Here is a 21,249-nt window from a genome sequence, read left to right as displayed (position 1 = left end):
TATAAAAGTCTGTAAATAAGGTGAATGTGGCACCGAGTAGTTTCTAGCAAGCAGAAAATAAGTGTACTTATCAGCAAATAGCTTCTGCATTAAGCAAATAGCTTCTGCAATAGCTTCTGCATTAAGCAACATATTCTTATCCCAGGGCAAGCCCCAGAGCCAGTTTTCACCGCGCAAACTACATAAACGTTCTCTAATTAGGACTCAGTCAAGTGACAATGCTTGAGTTACTGGACCAGTACTTCAAAGCTAGCAACCTAATTAACTATTTCTCTTACTAGAAATGGATTGTGGAGATTCTTCAATAGCAGTACTTAGTGAACACTAATGATGTCTAATGACAGCATGATGGCATCATAAATAATATGCTGCAGTTTTACTGATATTCATAAGTTAAAACTTACTGAGCAGATTAGTATTTGGAGTACAGGAGAAGGAAACCAACTGATTCAATATCCATTTCAGAAACTTTGGTCTTATTTTTGACTATTTAATTGAACCTGATGCTACTGTAAAAAACAGCTTTTCCTGAGTAGTATGTTAAAGCCAGCCATTGTGCAGGCAGATGCCAGGAAAATGTTACTTCAGACTTCCATCCAACCCTCAGTCTTGACCCCACAGCACTACCTCAAGGCCAATTTCAGCTTCTCTTAAGGAAAAGCTGCTAATCACTAGCAAGGAGGCAGATTTCAGTCTGAAAGAAGTATGTAAAAGGCCAGGATTATACCCACAGCTGTTAGACTGTTTCTTGAGATTTCAACAGGGCTATAAATAAACTAAAAAATAATATAAAATATCTTTTGACAGTCTGATGGAGATGTTCAAAACAACAAAAACTGACTGTGCAAAATCAAACACCTGACTGCTGCTAAACTGGTTCACATATACTGCCAACTTCTTGCCAGGGAAAGAAAAAGTAATTTTTAAAGGAAGCTTGCTTAGTCTGTCCACAACTGCTGCAACACTCCCACATCTATATGGCTATAATACTTGGAGTCCACCTACCTGTTATACCCAAGCTCCCTGACAGTTTGGACAGCAGCCATCTGTAAGTGGCAGAAAAAGGTCAGTGGAATAGGTAAACCCTTGGCAAGATAAGTAACTGTAGAAACTGAAGACCTTTTAGGCAAAAATACAAATTTTAGCCTATTGGATCTGAAAACAGTCATAAAAACTGAACTGTAGAAGCTGATGCAACATCATTTTGATGTACTTTCCATACTTCTCTTCTACAGTTTCTTCAAGAACAAGAAAAAAAACACTATAACTAATGTTTCAAATATGAAATTGTTGTCCTGCTTTTAAACAAAAATAAACAGCTGAACTGGCCTAGTACTCAGCATGGAAAACTGTAGGGTGGCTTTGGAGCTAAGAAGAAACTAAACTGCCCAGGGCTCCAGATTTCACTTACAATTGCCAATAGGTTGGACTATCTTCCCCTCCCCCCGCTTCCCCCCAATTCTTAATATTTATAATCTACGCTTTCCTTAAAATCTCTCCTCCTTTCCTCCACCAAGTAACATGAACTGAGGCTGACGCTTTCACTTGCAGAAAGTAAAACCAAGTGTTCTGAAAGGTGCAAACTTTTACCCATTCAGCTCTTTGGCTGCTATCTCAAATCTGCAATTGTAACAATACTGACATTAAAAGTAACAACTTTCACTGCTTGAAGAGTGTGAGAGGAGAGGGCAAGATCATTTGCTTGAGTTCTGCCTGATCTAGTATGACAGCTTGTGTTGTCAAAACAAGCTAATGGCTTTCCGAGCTTTTGCTTTTCTCCTTTTCTCCCAATCATTACAATCTAAAAAGAACAAAACATATAAGAGCCCAGCAGAGTCAAGCAAGGCCCCCTGGTGTGTTTAAACTACAATGATGTAATGCAGCATCAGCAATTTCCATTGTAACCATTGTGATGCTTGGGATCAAAGACTTGAAAATAAAACTCACAGCCAAACTTTTAAAGAAATATTCTTAATGCTTGGCTTTCACCCAGTACTTTTACCTGTAAAGTCCATAGTACATTATGATATTTCATTGTATGAGCTCCAGGGGGGGAACAAAAGTGCAAAAAGATTAAGTGCTTTGACCAAGATGTCACAAAATTAGTGTCAAAGGTGAAAAAAGAAAGCAGGTTCTTTCCCATCCAGTTTCATATTGTGTCCACTGGATCAAAAGAGCCCATTTACCTTGCATGAGAACCCTCTTTTGGACAGCTAGCACTAAGGTATGGATAAACTGAATAACTGTACATCTAAATTAATGAATGTGCCTGTTGATATGTCAATTTAAATATACACAAAAGGTAGCTAAGCGCAGGCATGTGCACACATGCAAAATGTAAGAATGAACACACTTCTATAAAATGCAAGAGTTAATTCACGCTACACTTGTACGCTTACTTGTATACTTGTATTTACATTTGCATGCTTACAAATAAAGTCTAAATATTGAGTGTACACACACATACAGTCTTACCTTCTCATGGTTTTCTATAAGGATTTCCACCACAATATTCTGAAACTTTAGGTCCATGATGGCTGCCACGGTTTCTTCCTGCGGCCTCATTAAGGTTGGTCCGAATACCACTCCTAAATTTGCTACAGTCATTAGATTCTTCTTGGCATGATTTGAAACACTTTTAAAAAAGATTTGAAGTTAAAAACAGGAATTAAGTTATGAAAAGTTTCCATTACTCCTAGAAAATGCAGTATACTTTACAAATGTAAACACTTCATTTCCTTAGCCCATGTTTTAGAAGTTTATTTTGTGCAAAGGTTCTTCATATAAAAGCATACTGAATTCTGGAAAATAGGAAAAGCCATTTTCCATCAGTATTTTAAGAAACAAAAGCTGTCGCTCATTGAACTTATACATGCACAATGCTTTTAGCCTTGGACTTGGGTGTGAAACCAACCTAAATTTGCTAACAGATCTCCACTATTCTCTTTGCCAGAATTTACAGAGAGAAAGTATAGTGTTCCTTTTCTCACTTCAATCAAACATTCAATTGCTGGCAATGTCACTAAGTAAATGCTTATATGGCTTCATTAAGAGATTAGATTTCTGCCCTCTTCTCCAAAATACACACAGTGAGAATCAGACTTCTCATCTGCTTTTGCAGGTTTGTTCTTGGTATTGTACATGACAATGTCATGACCTGCCTTGGCTCCAGCTACAATTAATTTGGTCCACAGCAGATCTCTCAAAGTGATGGGAGAGGGGCCATATTGGGAGAACTTCTTTGAAAAGTAATAAAATGAACTTGGGGTGCTTACTTTGCTAAGTGTTTCACCAAAATGTCAAGCATCTCTTTGTTTTTCTCAGGCAGTTTATGAACCAAGAAGTGTACGGCACTCACTCGGGACTCCGGACTTCCACTTTCTATATGAAAACAACAGGAATAAGTAACTTCATCTGAAAATAAGAAACAAAGGTCTTTTTCCCCATCCCAACAACAAAAGCATCCTAGGATAGCTTGCTTCAGCACTAAACACCTCTTAATACAGTAAAACTGAACATATGTGCTTTGTTTTCAAGTAATCCTGCTTGTTGCTTATCTGTAAAATGACTGTCAATCCACCTGCAAAAGAAAGCTTTTCTCTGCTCATCTATATTTAGAAACTGGCAGATGTAGTTATTCTTCTGCTGTCCCCATCTGCTTAGAAACATACTGCAAGGTAAGAAATAGTGTTGCTGGTAAAGCCTCTCATTGTAAAAGCCAGGTGTGAAAGAAGACTTCCTTATCATTTAGCATCATTTATTAATTATCATCATCATTGACATCCAGTTTTGTAAGTGCTAGACAACTGGTGACACTGCATCTAAACACCCTGCATCAGCAACTGCACAGGATAATATTCAAGGGGGACTAACAGGCTCCAAAGTGATAACAGGCTTCAAAGTGATTAAAAAGAAAAAAAAAATCCTAGTTGGGTTGCACTGCTGAGTTAGACTACCAACATAAAGGATTCTTGGCATCAGCTATGTCCTTTACTGGGTGTAGTTAGTTAGTAAATATGAGTGTAAACAACAAATGGATTCCTTGAGGATAGCCAAGGGAAGAAATAATTTTGGCTACATAGGCTTATATATTAAATAGATGAGAGCAGGGTTCTAAAAAGCTGAAAAGTAAATCAGCTTCTTTCTATTTTTCCTAACTTGATAAAACAGAACAATCAAGTTTAAAGAATGACTAGCCGTAACATGCCTATAAGGCCTCCCTTCATGTCAGAAAGTACCGAAGGTAAGAAACAATACAGAAAAGCATGAGGAGCCATAGGAAATAATATGAAACAGGAAGTTCTGACACTAGTCAAACCCTAGCTGTGATAGAACTAGGGCTACCATATTTCCAATTCCAAAAAAGCATCTGTTGCATGCCCTGGAGTGGTGGGGGGTGGTATATGATTGTGAAGGGCAGCGATATGTCAGTGCCTCGGCCTTGCCCATTCCGTTGCCCCTCACTCCCAAGCCACAGCCGCCCCCAATCCTGCTGCTGCAACTCACCCCAGACCTGGAGACCCCTGGCCTTGCCGGTGCCCCTCATTCCAAATGCACAGTCCCCTGCTCCCCTGGGCCATGCTGGAGCCCCTCACTCCAGACCCACAGCCCTGTACCACACTCCTGACAGTCCCCCGCCCCACTCTTCCAAGTCAATGCCCCTTGGCTCCCTCTATCTCCCAGACGCCCCACCCATGAAACCCTTATTCCCCACAGCAGGCTGCTGCCTAGAGCACAGCCCCCTCCACAAGTTGCAGTCCCCACGGTGATCGGATGCTGCTGCAAGAGAAATAGATGAAAAAAGGCACGTGCTAGGATCTTTGGGACATCTTCTCTGCCACCGGGCAGCCCTGCAGGGACATCTTCTCTGCTGCCCCTGAAGGGCCTGGCCCCCCTTCTCTGCCTCTCCTCTCCTGCCCTGTTGCAGCCCCAGAGCCTGGACAGCTTCTCCCAGTGCTGGCAGGCACCAGCCCTCCTCACACACCTAAGCTGACCAAAATCCTGGACATCTGATCATATTTAAAACAAAAAAAAAATGCCCGGACAGAGATAAGAGGACCCAAAAAGAGGATGTAACCAGGAAAATCCAGACATATGGTAACCCTAGATAGAACCACTTTTATACTAAATACTTATTTATTAGCTGATTCCTTTTCTAGGTTTAAAAAAAATTTGTAGAGAACATGCTTAGTCATAATTCACCAGGGGAAAAATGTTACCCGAAGGCAAATAAAAATTCAGGGGCAATCCTAATCTGCCTATCAAAATTCAGGGGCACCAGATTGTAATGCCGGGGAAAGAAATCTTGCCAAATTTTGTACAATCCTGACTCTAGTGCAGTGTTATTATTGAATCATACAAGATCAGGGTTGGAAGGGACCTTAGGAGGTCATCTAGTCCAACCCCCATCAACTTAACTGTATGTAACAAAGACTGACTAAATAGTTACAATCAGTATTGTTAGTGTTTAAAATTACAGATGCAAACCACTTTTACTAAAAAACCTCAAAATATTCCTTATACCCTGCTTTTTTACTCAAGATTAAAAAGACAATTTGAAAACCTGTTTTTTAAACTTTAATAGTCAAAGTTCATATGATATGGGGTGAGTTTTTCCCCTTTACTTTTCAACTCTATCTCTTCAACTAAACTGTTAGCATATTTGGATCTAGGACCTGGACCCTTGTTTCCCTAAAACTCTTCAGCTTTTTCATGAGTGCTACTGAAATGGAGGGAGAGAAAATACATGCCAAAACTACTGTTATATTGTTGTGATCTATAAAATAAATTAATTGAATCCAATCTTACACGATTGTGTAAATACTTATTATCTAGGCAAGTATCTGGAATGTTATAAATCGGCCTCAGTGATATTTTATGGCTGTTTTACAAGACCTGTATCAACTGAGGTAGAAATATTTCCTTTTTAATGTTATGACTTCTGAGCTTCACAAGAGATCTAACTTTATCAATGACCACAAATAAGCAGCAAACAGACCCTCTTGTTTTATAACTCTAAAGCTAGTAAAAACTTTATTTTTCTCTAAGTGTTAAAGCACTCTAAAGAAGAGAAACCTGAATTCTGCTATTTGATGCCAGTTATAATAGCAGGCCAACACAATAAAATAATTGTCCTCAAAATCTACTTTAATTTTTCTTCCCATGGATTGCCAGAAGTGCCACATGCTAAAAAGCAGATCAGTTAAATATTTGTTTGATATTTTGCCAAAACTTTTTTCTTCTTATACAATTTCTGCTCACAGAATTCTATTTACATTAGATATACAGCTGAAGTATAACTGCTGCTCTACCTTCTCTTTAACTACAACAGTTTAATTTGGTCTGTATGTTCCTTTTTCTCTAGTGATACATGAGAAAACTTCAGCTGGCTTGAATACAGACCTCACAGGGAGATGGCACTGAAAACAAGAATCAGGAGTCACCACTTTTGATTCAGGGGCTTGCACGATTTTTCTTTAGCATAGCGTTCTACTAAACTTATTTTTTAAAAAGTGATTAGATAGATTGTGACTAGAGGATGTGAAAATTTAACCAATCTGTACTACTGTAGGGGGTTCTACTGTGCTGTATAGAAAATATTCACTATGATACAACCAGTCAAACAGGAAGAAAAACAACTCCAATTCTAACTTATATTTTCATATAAAAATAAATACACAGAGATAGGTGCTAAGCCAAAGCCAACTTTGTCCAACTGAAATTATCAATATGGTGTGCTTTTAAGATTTCTGTACTTTTAAAAAATTTACTCCATCTGTTGAACCAAATTATGGCACCTAAGGTATATTTATATATGATTTCATACAATAGTCTTACTTCCACGTAAAAAAAATCCCAGTTATTTTTTATACCTATGTCTTTCTTACTTAGTTGAAATAGGCATTTTTTTCCTGAAACTGCATTTGCAGCATCTGTTCCTGAACCACAATAGTGCTAGCATAAAAAAAAAAAAATTCCATTTGAACCGGAGTCAAATATTTACTGGCAGGAATGATGAACTTTCCGTGCAACTCGTACGTCATTAGGGGCTCTGGAAGGCTTCTGTAAGACAAAAATGACATGGAATCACCAAATACAGTAAGTTCACATAGGTTCATTCCTATTTGTATTTCTGCTGAATAGGAAAGCCCTTGAAAAATACTAATGTGTTACCTTTCCACTGGGAACAGCCCTTTTTAGGGTCAACTCACAAACTGCAATGATTTACAGCACACATGGAAATGGTGCGACATTAAGCTCACAATCTAGGGAAAACAAGACTAAAACCGTAAATTCCATCATATGAAGTGAAGCCTCTAATACAAAATAAATGCCTTACACAGATCTTAAAATTAAGAAATCATAGGGATGCTGTATACCTCATCCCTTACAGTCTTTTTTTTTTCCTTTAAAGCTGTAAAAATAAGGAAGTGTGACAGAATTGATTTGTAAACAAAAAACTCCCCCTCTAAGTGGGTTTATCCACTTAACATGCTTCTTTGTTCCTGGGATATTCAAAGAGCAGGATCATGATTTTCTTTAATGTTCTTGTACACAAGACACATAAATTCACAAGAAAGCTGTGAAACTATAGAGTGATTACAAACAGTTATTTGCAATTCTTTTATATTTTCTCCATTGGTTAATAGTGACTTGTCAGATAAATAGCAATGCTGATATGGAACCTTAGGTGCTTAAACTTTAGGTTATTACGAGGACTAGACTTTGCAAGATGCACCACTGGAAAAATTAGGCCCCCTTTAAAGATCAAGCTAAATACTCAGAATTACTAGTAAAAATTTTATCCCTCAAGAAAACACCTTTATTACATAAAAATAGTCACAGAACAATTTGGAACCAGACTAAACCTCCCTCATTTCCTGGGCTGACTTTCTGAGGTTTTTAAATTATTGTAATACATAAGATGATTTTATACTGTGGACAGACAATATTAATCTTATGCATGTGAATGCATTGTTTTTTCCTCCTACCTATCTATATCAGTGGTTCTCAACTTTTTTGTACCAGGACCCATCTGTAAACATTGAAGGCCAGTCCTGACCCAGTGCCCCTCACTCTCAACCCGCTGCCCCCAGACCCCAGACCCCCAGTATATGGGGCAGGGGGGCCCCAAGCAAACTCTTGGAGGCTGGAACTCTGACAGCCTGCAAGGGAAAAGCCATGGTTTCCCACGTTTTTCTCCTTTAAAGGATAATCCATTTTTAAAGTGTTTGCAACTCTTTCATATATTCTTGAGACCCATTTTTGGGTCGTGACCCACAGGTTGAGAAAGGCTGATCTATGTTGTACTGAAAATCTTAAGATTAATACTCCAGAGTTCCCACATATTTTCAGATACCTTTGCTGGCAGTAGATGAAACCTTATTTTCACTAACTTACGTTTTCAAAAGAGCAATTTATTTTTTCCACATGCACTCATTTAGTTTTAAGTTAAAAAAAAAAAAAATCAATGCTGTGCTAATATGAAACCATAATGGGCTAATAAAAAGTTTTATGCTGTGAACTACAAACAACATAACTTAATAGAAAGTCAGACTGGTTACAGAACCGATCCAACACTCTTAAAGCTATAGCCCCACCCTCACCTCAGAGATTCTCTCTCAGAAACAAGAGAGAAAAAATGACAATATATAAACGCTGGCCAAATTCTTCAATTTTCAAAATGCTAACAATTTCAGATTTCTGCATTTTAAAAATATTTTCATTCATTTCTCCCCCTTTCCTTCATGGGGTTTACCAAAATAAAAAAAGTACAGGGGTTGCAAACAATCTAACCTGATTTTAAATAGCAAATTTTGTAAGAATGACCAACTCTGAAGAGGGAAGCCAAACATCTAGGTATTTATCACACCTAAACTTTAAGTTGCGTCACTAATCTTAACACACTCTTCATGAAATTATAAAGCTTTTCCTCCTAAGGCATAAAAACCCAGTGCCTTAAATACATATGTGGGATTGACATGCAGTGTGGACTTTTGTCTAAACAACAGTAAAAGCAAATGATCAAAACAGTAACACAGCTCCAGGCTACACCAATTAGAGTTCAATTATGAATAGTTAACAAATATAAGCGTGAATAGTTAACAAATATAAGCTTGCCTCAAGTACTGCTTCATAGCACTAGTAATCGTCTTCACTTCCCACTCGACAGAATTTTCCAAATCAACTTCACTGCAGGTTTTTGCATCTGCAAAGAGATCAAAGGGGGGAGAAAAAAAATCTAAATCTGCACATATATTAAAGCTGGTATTAATCTAAGTTTAAGTCATGGAACAGCATACGTATGTTTGAAGTCAGACAACAATATTACAATATTAAAAAGATGCAATCAAGTGTCAGACCCAACACAGGTACAAATCAAATTTAAAGTAGATTATTCAGAAATGTATTGTCTTTATTATTAAAATAGAAGTTGAATTCAGCATCAGAGGTGTACCCCAATCTTTTATTTTTGTGCATTGTTCAAACTATTTCACTGATCATTCTTTCCTTAACAGTATGGTACTGCTCCAAGTTATTTATGGACATTGGCATTTCCAGGCTTTCCTATTTAGAAGAGCCAAGATGCCTTCTGTAAGGAGACAATTGCAAAGAGAGACAGATCACAAAATCAATTTGGAGGGTGCGGGGAATCTTAATAAGTGACAGTTTTGGGGAGAGCAGGGGAAGCAGCAATATTTTTTTTTTCCCCTTGTTCCATTAAATTGAAATATGCTGAGAAAAAATATCAGATACTTTTAAATAGATTTGTTTTAAGGATCTAATTTGATCCTTGGTACATTAGTGCAAAAACATTGAGCATCTACATGATGCTACTTGCTGCCATTAAGAAATGGTGGAAGTGAAAAAGCATAAGAGTTTTCTATTGGTAAACAGTCCCTACGATTTAAGACAGATGCATGTCTCTTGAATGTTTTTTTACAGTGTTCTAACAGAAAGAAAAAGGCTTTTGCTTTTTGACAATTTTGTCATTCCACACAATATCAGTGATCTTTTTTCTGTTTAGTTTTTACTAAGCTAATAAAATAGGGTTGATGAAATTGAGCTCTCATGAAGACTTATGACCAAGCTGGGCAGATCCAGGATTGCAGCAATGGAGATGTGGCCACATCCCTTTGGCAGTGGGGGTGGGCACAAGTAGTGAAGAGACACATAGCCGAAGGGGATGTGGCTACAGTCCCTTGCTGTGATCCTGAGGGTGCCACTGAGTTGTTGGTAGCTCCTTGTGGGAAGTGTACATATGATCTCTGAGCTCACCAGTGGAGAGTCTGCCCGGATCCTGCTTTCAAGCAACTCCAGGACCTGCTGGTCATCTTTCCACCCTCCCACTAATTTAGCAGCCAGGAAAGGAAGAAGTGGGATGAGAAGCAGAAGCATGGACCTATGGAGATGCGTTGCTATCAGATGCTTCTCCCTCCCTCTGTTGCACTGAATTCAGAGGGTGATAGAAGGGAGGGGAAGAGCAAAGAGAAGCAGAGACTCCAGGCAGAGCCCATACCAAGTAGTGGCAAGCTCACAGTGCTCCCAGAGCTCATTGTGCATATAGCACACAGCCAAAGGCTGGGGGGGGAGGGTGGGTGGGACCAGCTAGATCCCCTGGATCTACCTTTGGTGCCTGAGAATATAAAAAGAAGCAAGACAACATACTGCCACTTCCCAGCAATTTTAAATTTTAAAATTAAGTCTCAGAGCTTTAGAACAGGAAGTGATGGCTATTTCACAGCCAAAACATCACACGTTTATAGCCAAATTACCCAAGATGTCTTGTGACTTCAAGCACTTTCAGCATCTTTTGATTACAGAAACTGACAAACATGAAGTAAAATACGATAGTAATTGACACTGATTACATTTTGATCAGTTTGTACAAATCAGAACTCATTTGTTACTGTGCTCGTCAGACAAACGGCAGATACATGTGAAAAATCAAATTAGGCACCCTGATTAAAGGTGCAGTCCTTTCTAACTGGGACTAAATAATTCTGTTCTAAAAGCTGTGCCAACCAATTATTTCTGTAACTGAATATTCCCTCTCATTAAATGAATTATTAAAATCTCATTTTAAAATACAAGTCAGATAACGTTTTCTATCAATTTGCTATGAGCCAAACACCATCCAAAAACCTGAAATCTGTCTAAATGAAATCTTTCCTTTTCTTTTTATTTTTTTTTTTTAATGTGTTATATTCCTCTATTCTCTGAGATTGTATTCTTTCCACTGAGAAGGAAACCTTTCTGCTAACTTCATGGAATAAAAAGCAGCTGTCACATCTGAAACTAATAACTCTATAGAGACTTTGTTAGCAATCCACTATTGAATCTTCACTGTTTTCAAATAACTCCTCAATCATCATTGATTCTCCTTTGCAATCAGAAGATACACTTGGTTCAGTGCAATTTGTTAGTGACATATTTGGAATTCAAACTTAAACATTTTTCAGAAAATCCAGCTTAATTAAAAGATTTTTTTTGTCTTGCAAGAAAATGCTGGGAAAGGGTTTAATTACCAACCTCCACTGCACTGGAATCTTTGAAGAGTACCCTCCTATAAGTTTACCTCAAAAAATACACAACATGAACGAGAATGAGATTTAAGGCATTTTTTCTTGACGTTCACTCCGACTGCTGCCTTATCACAGTCATAGCTGGCTGTTACCACTCTACTTTTTCTGAATATTTAAAGACACACTTGGCAAAAGGGCCTCAACAGCATTTCTAAACTGGTACCAGCACTTGTGCACAACCCACTATTTGTCAATGCAACAACTACATTTTCATGCAAGAACAGCATGTGCAGATGCAAATATTTACATACGCACAAATAACTTGTCAGCAAACCATTTTTGAAAATCCAAAAGTCTTCCCCTAATATTTCTGGCATGATGGGAATAGGGCTTATAAAATCAGCACGTCTCACTAGGTGCTAGGTTATAAGAAGCAGGTTTGTTTCTGTTTTAGAGTTTAAAAAAAGACTATTGAGCAAGTTTAAATGGATTATATCATATATAAAAAGAAGGCAAAACAAAGAATTCAGTATTGAAGCCCTGATTGTTGTATACATTAAAAGGTAGATGTTCTCCAAAATTCTTTTCTATGAAACATGCTTTTCACTTTTTACGGTTATCTGTGTCAGAAGCTGAATGGGAACCCACCGTTAGAATATTCAAGCCGTTAACAGCCCCCTCATCATGAAGCCATCACTTCATGAAAGCTGGCCTACATTTTACATGTAACAAACATAACACCACATTGTTTATTTTGCTGATCATATGAAAAGTAAGTGGCCCCTAGACCATTTTAATATTTGAGCATTCTAGAGGCTGATAGTGTGTTCTGAATAGCTTATGATACCTTTGAGGTTGTCATTACTGTTCTTTAAAATAAGTTAAAGAATTAAATTCATATACATTTCAGGGGAAAGGGAAAGAGTTGTTTACATAGTATTTTTGTTATCCAAATTTAAAATGAGATTATGTTTAAAAGTCAGGTCACTACAGCACTGTGCAAGGTACAGGCAAATTCAAATTATAAGTTAATTATGAACTTTCCCCACTTCTACATAATGGTTTAAATGTTTGCTTTAACCTAATTTTATAATGGGTCAGGCTCAATTACACAAATTTTCGCTTGGACAGATGGGAGGCTTTGTGTGCCTAATATATTACAGAAGCAGGACCATAATTTGGGTCTTTCTATCAACGTGCTCTCCTCACCTCTCCCTCTGGTTCCAGAATATTTTTCAAAGAGAGACAAGAGCTATATGCTAGCTCCTTGACTAACATTTGGAAGCTTAGCTTATTCACTTTTCGCTCCAGACTACTCACATTTGGTAGCTCATGGTAATTAAAAAGTAGTTCAAACTGACTTCGGAATCTTATTAATAAAATAATACCATAAGATTTTTAATCAGATTTCAGTTTTTGTTATTTCTAACAAAACTAGAAGGAGCTTTTTATCTCAAAGGATATATAAGAAGCTTTATTACTCAATCAGATATTTTGTATTCTTCCATCATGCTGAATAAAAAAGAAACTCTTCTCAATTCTTACATGAGAACAGAGTCAAAATGTACATATACCTTCTGGTTGTACTGTAACTATTTTCTATTCAGCGTTTCTCTGTCTTGATACCTATGTAATCTTCTGATTCCAAATGATTATGTGAAACTTGGAAACAAGCAAAAAAAAGTGTTTCTAATTTTAAAATTAAGTAAAAGCAGATGCTGGAATCCCCATTAAACTCTTCCAGCTGCTAGTGAACCACTGGCAACCTGAATCTATTTCATTTGGATACCACTAATGGTAAAGAGGAAAATATGATGGCCAAAACTGCACACCCAAGCTGAATGAGTGAACAGAAAAAACAAAAGATAGCCGATGACAACAAATGCATTCTAATAAGGTTTTTTGACCAATGACTGATAATCCTTCCTGTGGTTAATGGCTAAAATGGGATATTGATTATTGAGTCTTCAATTCCTAAACAGATAACCAGTCATCAGAATCAGTTGCATGCCAGTTATTTATTGTTAACGTTATTATTAATTTTGGTTTATCCTTCTTAACATTGTTCTTAACATTCCTTCTTGCTACAATGCTTTATGAAGCAGACAGGTTTATGTGTACTGACTGACTACCTCAGCGTACTGTTAATATTGATTAAAGTAAGATATCATATAAATTAATATTTAGCAAGGTCATTATGACGGATTGATATGACATACAGGTCCTCAAGCCTGATGTCGTATCACTCCTGAAGAGACAGCCTGTAAAAAAAGTCTTACAGGTGGCACTGAATTGACAGCAGTATATAATATAAAAGCGCTTTGTCATTCACATAATGTCTTGGGTAATGAAATGAATTCACTTTCTGGTTTCCTCTAGTTTGCAGTGCCAAAGAACACTGTGTTATCAGCACAGATGGAGCATGCATGGTTCTGGAGAAGAGCCTGGTGCAAACTGCAAACAAGCTTCTCTGCATACCAATGAATCCCTGAGAATCAGACCCTTGCTGTCAAGTGACAGGTTTGCAAGCTCTATAAAAATGAACTAATCCCAGTGGTCTTGTCTGACTGCATGCACTTCCAGTGCTCAGGACAAGAATTTGTAAATGTTGCATATCATGCAGTTATGGCTACTGCTTTGATGAGAGATTCTAAGCTGGTGAAAGATTCCCACCAGGTGCCAATACTCTTCTGGGGGGCAGTAGAGTGGCAAAAGATGTAGCTAAATAAGCATCAGGTTCCTCAGAAGGAAATATATATTACACACACACACCCCTTCCCGAACCTGTGTAACTGAAACTGCTTGAAGCATCTTTACACTAGTAAAACTGCAACTGTACTAGAGTTTATATTCACATTTGTGAATATATATTATACAGACACACACAGAGTCAGGTTTGATTTTTACACACACACACACACACACACACACACACACACACACAATACATATATAAATCAAATCAAACCCTAACCACTGTGCTAGCATAAAAATAGAATGTAGACCATACTTAAGTTGCTTAAAGGAAAACTAACAACAGGAAGGTATAGTAACGAGAGTCTCTTATCCCTAACCTGTATGGACATTTTCTTCAAAAGCCAGATTCTTTTAACCATCTGACACCACACCCATGATTTGTTCCAGTATATTTTTTTGGCTGTTTCCTTGGTTTACATTAACAGCTAAGTCTTTATGCATTCCTTATCCGGGTGGTCACAGTGAATGCTGAATGGGACATTTATCCATGAGTAGGGCCAACTCACTTTTCCCGAAATGAAGAATAAGCAGAAATAAATATTACATAAGATATTAACAGTGAATTATAAACATTAAAATTAGAACAGCCATGAATATAAATCAAGATATAGTAAAAAATATATATTATAAAATAAGAGGCGTACCCATCAACAAATTCAGAAGTCTCTGGACCTTAGAACTCACCCCTACAACTCTGTACAATCCTTGGTCATTAATACCTATTAGGCAAGGAAAAAAAATAAATTAAGGTCAGCTACAGCGTTAAGGTATATAGGAAAATAAATTAAAGCTTTAAAATCTTTCCCTGGCTACCTTCAAAGTCCTTTTCTAGCCAAAATTACAAAAAAAGGATTTGCTGAAGGCCAAAAACAGTTACCTGATATCTGTTTGCTGACCCATCCATGTGTTAAAGATAAACCTATGTTAAGTTATATTTTGGTCAACAGGATTACCCCCATTAGGACATTTCTGACAGACAGTTTTTCCCTATAAGTAACTAAGGACAAAGTAGGTTTTTAAAAAAAATAACTGTTTGCTCTCATTTACTTAAGAAGAAAACATCCAGGATGAGCATTTCCTTATTCACATTCTGACAGAAACAGATCCAGGACATGATAAATTATCATTTCTTCAGTTAGTTAAATTTTACCCTTTCCCCGATGAATGAAAAGATTTGGGGGAAAAAGAGGAACCAGATCTTTTCCCAACATTTCAAACTAAAGCTGCTTTTTTCTGTGTGCATACTTGGGGGCAAGTTGTATATTCCAATCCAACCCACTACACTCCCCATGCCAGGTACACCCAGAAGGATTCAACCCAAGACTCTGGAGTCGGTGCTTCCTCTGTAAGCGGGACACAACAGCTGTAAAAGCTAGAAATAAGTGCTAAATGTTCAAAAAAAGAATTAAAGAAGAAAGGTAAGGTCTGTCTATATCACCTGGCTGTTGTACTCTTTCATCATAAGCTTTGTTAGAAATCAATAGTGGTCTTACCGAAATATAGTGTTGACACTAAATAAGGCTTTTGTGCACTAGTTCAACTAAAGCAAACAAAAATAAACATTTCCATTACCCGTGTTCAGATGGACCTAGAAATACTAACATACCACAAAATTGGAATAATATGAAAAATAACTTTAAAATTAAACTATTTAAGAGTACAGCATACAGAGATAAAACTTGTAGAGAACTCCCAGATTCAACAACAGATGGTTCCAACACAGAGAAAAAGGAAAAAAAAAAGCCAAGTAGAACTAGTCAAATAATGGAAAGTTTATTCCTGAACAAGTATAGGATGCACTATCCAAAAATTTGTTTGCATTATTCATAACAAATATTATTCTTAATGAATTTGTCAACCAGCTGCATAAATGAGACATACCACCACTATCCTGTTATACTCAATATTAGCATCTTGAATTCTGCGAAGTAAAACATTCTCCTTCTAGGTTTACATCCTCTTCTTCTTGGCCTTATTTCTCAATTGTGGGGAAACCATAGTAGAAATAGATGAACTTCCTAGAGAAGTCTGCTATTACAGAAGTATATTTAATTGTATTAGTGGGCAGAATTTAAAAGTAGGCTAATGTTATTATGAAGTGAGTTTACCAAAACTCAGAAAGATTACAAAAAAAAGACTGTTAATCTCCTTCCACTAGATTTTCCAGTGGGTCACATTATTAAAAGCATAAGGTCTTCAGAGAGTTTATACTGTGTAACTTAGAAAATTGCCAGCACTAATACAGAATACGATTTTCTGATCCACCCTAAAGCAGGAGGTACTGGCAATTTAGGGTTATTGAGGAGCATGTGAGGGGAAGGGCAACTCTTGCTTCAATTTCCCATGTGTTTCTTTGAGATCTTCAGTGCAAAGATAATCTTTGACATGAACACCAAATTTCATAAGACTCTGCCAAACTGCACCAGGCCTTTTGCAGGATGATTCATCATTAGTTTTAGTGCTGCAGAACAAGCCTTTTGCATAGCATGCAAGAATCTAAGAAAAAGCTGAAGAAACATTCTTACAATCAAATGTATCTTACTGCTTTTTGCTCATCTCAGAAGCTCAAGCTCTCAGATTGTGTATTGATTTTCTGCATTGCTAACATTAAAACTAATAAGAACAAAATTGTGCTGACTCAAACTGTTAGTACCTTAAGTTTAAGGATTTAAAAATAATTTAGGCCAAACCACAGCAAATCATTGCTCAGTATTAAAACAGTTGTGTATCTATGAATGTGTCTGAAGTGACAGTGGTATTGAAACCAGAAAGTTACTTGAGCAATAATCATCATTTGGTGCTGGTAATTACTATCAGATAATTGATCCGGTTAAAATGACTCAACCTAAAAGAAGCAGAGTTAATTGCTAATGTAAAATGAGGCGTGCAGAGGGGAATTAATACTTCAGTACAGTTCTTACCTTTTAATGAAATTTTAAATAAAACATTATACATAAAAACAGTTGGAAATTATGTTATTTCTGATCTATTCTAGGACAGCCACAGAAGTCAAACTGATAACTGTGGAAGAGGTTTCCCTAAACACTGAGGGATTCATAAGATGATTCTTTTTAGATTAATGGCTTACTGCTGATTAAAAATTAAAATTCTGACTGGTTCACCGAACACAAGTGGCCCTCAAACCAAGCACCTCAAGCTGCTTTAAGCGCTGCAAGATTTCTTAGTACATATCCTGATTCTCTTTGTGTTTACACAAGTTAGAGGTGACTAGCACTCAGATACCACAGCCTGGCTTGGCAGCCAACTTGTTAGACATGCCTACAAATAATAAGTATAAGCCGAGACTACAGTCTCAAAATTACATTGTAGTAAGCAGAATATGTCCACTAAGCAAGTATGATTTGAGGTTTATAGCTGATGTAGGCTTTTAATAGAGCTACAGAAATCACTTATTTTATGTCCAATTACATGGTACAGAAGTGATCACTCATGCACGTTCACAATTCAAGGTAATATCAGGTTGTTTCCGTGGGAAGGCTCTCTATTTTCTTCCCGCCAGTTAACAGAAACAGTCTTACCTAGGAAAAAACTAGGATGACAGCTCACTACTGCCATCTGTCTCTACACCTTGAAATAGCTGCTGCTGAGAAACTAATATTAAGTGAAATGTTATTCATCCTTAAGAATGGCACTTTAGAGAATGCCAACTTTGCCATTATACACCAACACATCTAGTTGTTACCCCTGGAATTAACTGCACTCAGGTAAATCTCATGCATTATTCACTAAGGTACAGAAATGTAAATCTAAATGGAATAATAAAATCAGAACCTTGAGCCTTGCACTTGTATACAGTGCCTGAGTATAAATCCCACTAGATTTGTGTGTTGAGTGAAAATAATGGGTCTGAGGAGTTAAAAATACAATTTTAAAATGTTGGTTAGGTAACTCTATTTTTCTAGTCCAATAAATAAAGGCTACAGTCATAGCCTCTCAGGAAAAAATATTTAAGAATTCCAGTCCACTAGCAACTATGATTTTTAAGTCATATACAGTATTTGGTTTTTCTATTCATTCAAAATGAATAATTTTTCTCAGTTTTATAAAATGAACACAACTGAGAAAATCATCCAGCCATTGACAAGTTTATGTTCAATATCTGTTATCCTTTTCTTCTCTCTGAGTACCAGAGTTTTTCTGCTATGACATGACAAGACTATTCTCAGTTTCCACCCACACTAGACTGTCCTCTCTTTCCACCCACACCAACCTCACACCCATTATGATTAAAAGAGATAAAAACATGGCATACAGACACAGACTCTGAAAAGGCATCTGTCCTCTATTTTCTTCTATTGAATATAACGTGCTCTTGACAGTGTACTGCAAAAGTAAAATAATCACAGTAGAAGTTGTTGTAAGAGCAAATATTGTATATTTTCCTACCTAGGCATAAAATCTGGAGGCCTGTAGGATATCAGCTTTCCTCAGTGCACAGTTCATGTTATTACACAAGTGCACCAAGGATACTTGTCCAAACAGCGTCCTCTCCTAACACCTGGATAGCTCAGCAGACATTACTGGGTGTAAGAGAGCAGAAATTAATCTGGTCTCCCTAGGAATGATTCTGCAAACCTTGTGCACAAAACAAGATTTTAAAAAATAGCTTATGTTCATTCTCAGTAACTAGAAACAAAGACAGCTTTGTGAGAGTACAAAGAATAGAGTGGCCATGACGCCTTCAGTTCCTTCCCACATGTGGCAACCCTATGTCTGCCTTGTTTTGCCTGACCTCAACAGCTATTTTGGGTTTTAAAAATATCACTCTTTCATAGGTTTGGTTTTGTTTCTCTTCCCTTCCCTTTTTTCCCCCCCAAATGTTGTGCCAGACAGAGCAACATTCACACCTTCACATATAAGCAAGGCCACTATTAGAAATGTGGTGCACTGCTCTGCTTACAATACCTCAAAGACCTACAGTTCCTGTAGGGTAAGAAACCGGTCTTTTGGTCCTCTTTTGAATTTGCATTTTGATACAGTCTTCAGGTACATAACTGCATACTCTCTTTTCCACAAGATTTTGGCCCCATTCACTGTATAGCACAGACCTGTTTTAGGAATGAATCAGGTTTTTGTAGTGAAGGAGATGGCTTTTTGTGTGCTTTATTTGTGATATTTCCTAACTCAAACACAAAAGATCCTAGATTTATGTGACTGATAAAAAGCAGACACTGGTAATTTGACAGATATCTGAAAGCCCAGAAAACCCAAAAAAGTGTCAACTCAAATCTAGTCTAATCTGAATTTATTCACAAATCTGTCAGACTGAACTGATGTAAATCAAGCCCAAATATAAAAGACTTCTCAGATTTTTCTTTGCTATTCATAGTTAAGTCCCCAACAGTTTGGAACTACTTGTATTTATCAATTATATTGCATTCTAATCTGTGCAGGTGAAAGATTTTTCCTAATAAGACCTTGCATTCATTGCAAATAACTGAACTACTATTTTATCCCACTACATCTTCTAAACTAGAAATGTGGCATACAAAAAAAAGTTATCACTGTTGTACTCTGTACAATATCAGGTCACTGGATAATCAAAACCACCAACTCCAGCATAATCATATGTCTAAATCCCCCTTCAGGTGTAGAAGATCTGAAACGTTTAGATTGGAAGAAAAGTTCACACCATGAAATTCCAAACCTTTTCAAAAGAGCGACAAACAGTACTCAAGTTTCCATTTTAATTTAATCTTTTCTTAAAAGGGAAATGCTTCACCAATAATAGTTTGTTTCACTTTCCAGCCTAGCTAGACACATTTTTCTTCTTGAAAGTCAAATCTAAATAAACCTTTAAAAACACAAAAATCCTCACGAGGAGTATGTGAAACGAATATTTTAAGTGTGTGACAGTCGGACTCAAATGCAGAACAAGGAACTGGAATCACATACATCTTTGGTGATAGATCAGCAACAGCTGGCCAATATCCACAGTTCTTTGAGAGGAAGTGTCCCTTGGTCACTTCTCAGAACTTCTCACAAATCCTGGGCTAAATTGAGAATTAAGTAGCACACAAGGCTGAGCAGAAGCAAGCTCCAGCCTGTTTCTGATCTCTCAGCTGCTGCTATTCCTACAGTGGGCATAATGAGACTAGCATCCATTACATACACTTTCCTTACCTCCCACCCACGCCCACTCCCACTTTCTCCCAGTCCTAAGATATTCATTCATTCTTTCATGTGTTACCTCGTGTTTCAATGGCACTGATGCATTTTCTAATAATTGTAAAACCTATCTCATCCAACTGCGCACCTACAAAAAAAAAGAAAAGAAAAACCATTCTGAGAAACTTTTCAACACAATTAAGTATGCAGCTCATAGAAAATGAGGGTTGGAAGGGCCCTCAAGAGGTCATCTAGTCCAACCCCCTACTCAAAGCAGCAACATCTGCAACTAGATCATCCCATTTCATCATCCCAGGTCATTTTCTTACAAGGCTTTCCACATTTTTATATTTGTAAAGGCTCGACCCACATGTAGGGCACCTATATATGTGCCGGATATCTGCTCTGACATGTGCTGAATACATCTGTTGCATATATTCAATGTCCCCAAGCTTCAAAATGGCTGCAGGGTCTCCTTAACTAAAGCTTGTCAAATGAGATGTAGTTAAAGTGCTCCCACCACCATTTTGAAACATAACACTGCAGGAGCTTAATTAGAGTAGCTCCATTTTTAAAGATACAAGACATATGCATTATTTCACAGCAGCTGCCAAAGAGATCACACAATCTATGAATACAGTGTTTTGTAACACCTGAGGCCCAAATTTCTGTGCAGCCCTCTCAGGGGCAGGGTAAGGTTTAAACCTGCATCCAACTTCCCAGCATCGTGCTTTAATTACTTTGCTACAGTTCAGGCACTCCCCTTTCCAATCTTCCTTTTAAGGCTGGACCTCTGAGCAATCAAGACTGAGAGATATGTGGGATCAGAAGGAAGAGA

The 21,249-nt window shown here is 37.3% G+C and overlaps 1 protein-coding gene across 3 annotated transcripts in view; it reads right to left on the bottom strand.

The window, feature by feature from the left end:
- The window catches only part of ARHGAP10 (Rho GTPase activating protein 10), a 223,427-nt gene that overhangs the window by 78,610 nt on the left and 123,568 nt on the right, over nt 1–21,249 (bottom strand). For all 3 annotated transcript variants that reach the window (XM_090036363.1, XM_090036361.1, XM_090036364.1), the window contains exons 13-18: nt 20,494–20,559; nt 14,927–15,001; nt 9,121–9,208; nt 7,004–7,062; nt 3,276–3,381; nt 2,476–2,635 (exon numbers count right to left, since the gene is read on the bottom strand). In XM_090036363.1, the coding sequence (XP_089892489.1) occupies nt 2,476–2,635; nt 3,276–3,381; nt 7,004–7,062; nt 9,121–9,208; nt 14,927–15,001; nt 20,494–20,559 (554 nt within the window). The remainder of the gene's footprint in view (nt 1–2,475; nt 2,636–3,275; nt 3,382–7,003; nt 7,063–9,120; nt 9,209–14,926; nt 15,002–20,493; nt 20,560–21,249) is intronic.

This window comes from Crocodylus siamensis, chromosome 2 (genome assembly GCF_052110815.1).
Source record: "Crocodylus siamensis isolate JL-2025a chromosome 2, ASM5211081v1, whole genome shotgun sequence".
NCBI classification, from domain to species: Eukaryota; Metazoa; Chordata; order Crocodylia; family Crocodylidae; genus Crocodylus; species Crocodylus siamensis.
The sequence above is the reverse complement of the archived record's forward strand: the minus strand, read 5'-3'. Positions and strand labels throughout refer to the sequence as shown.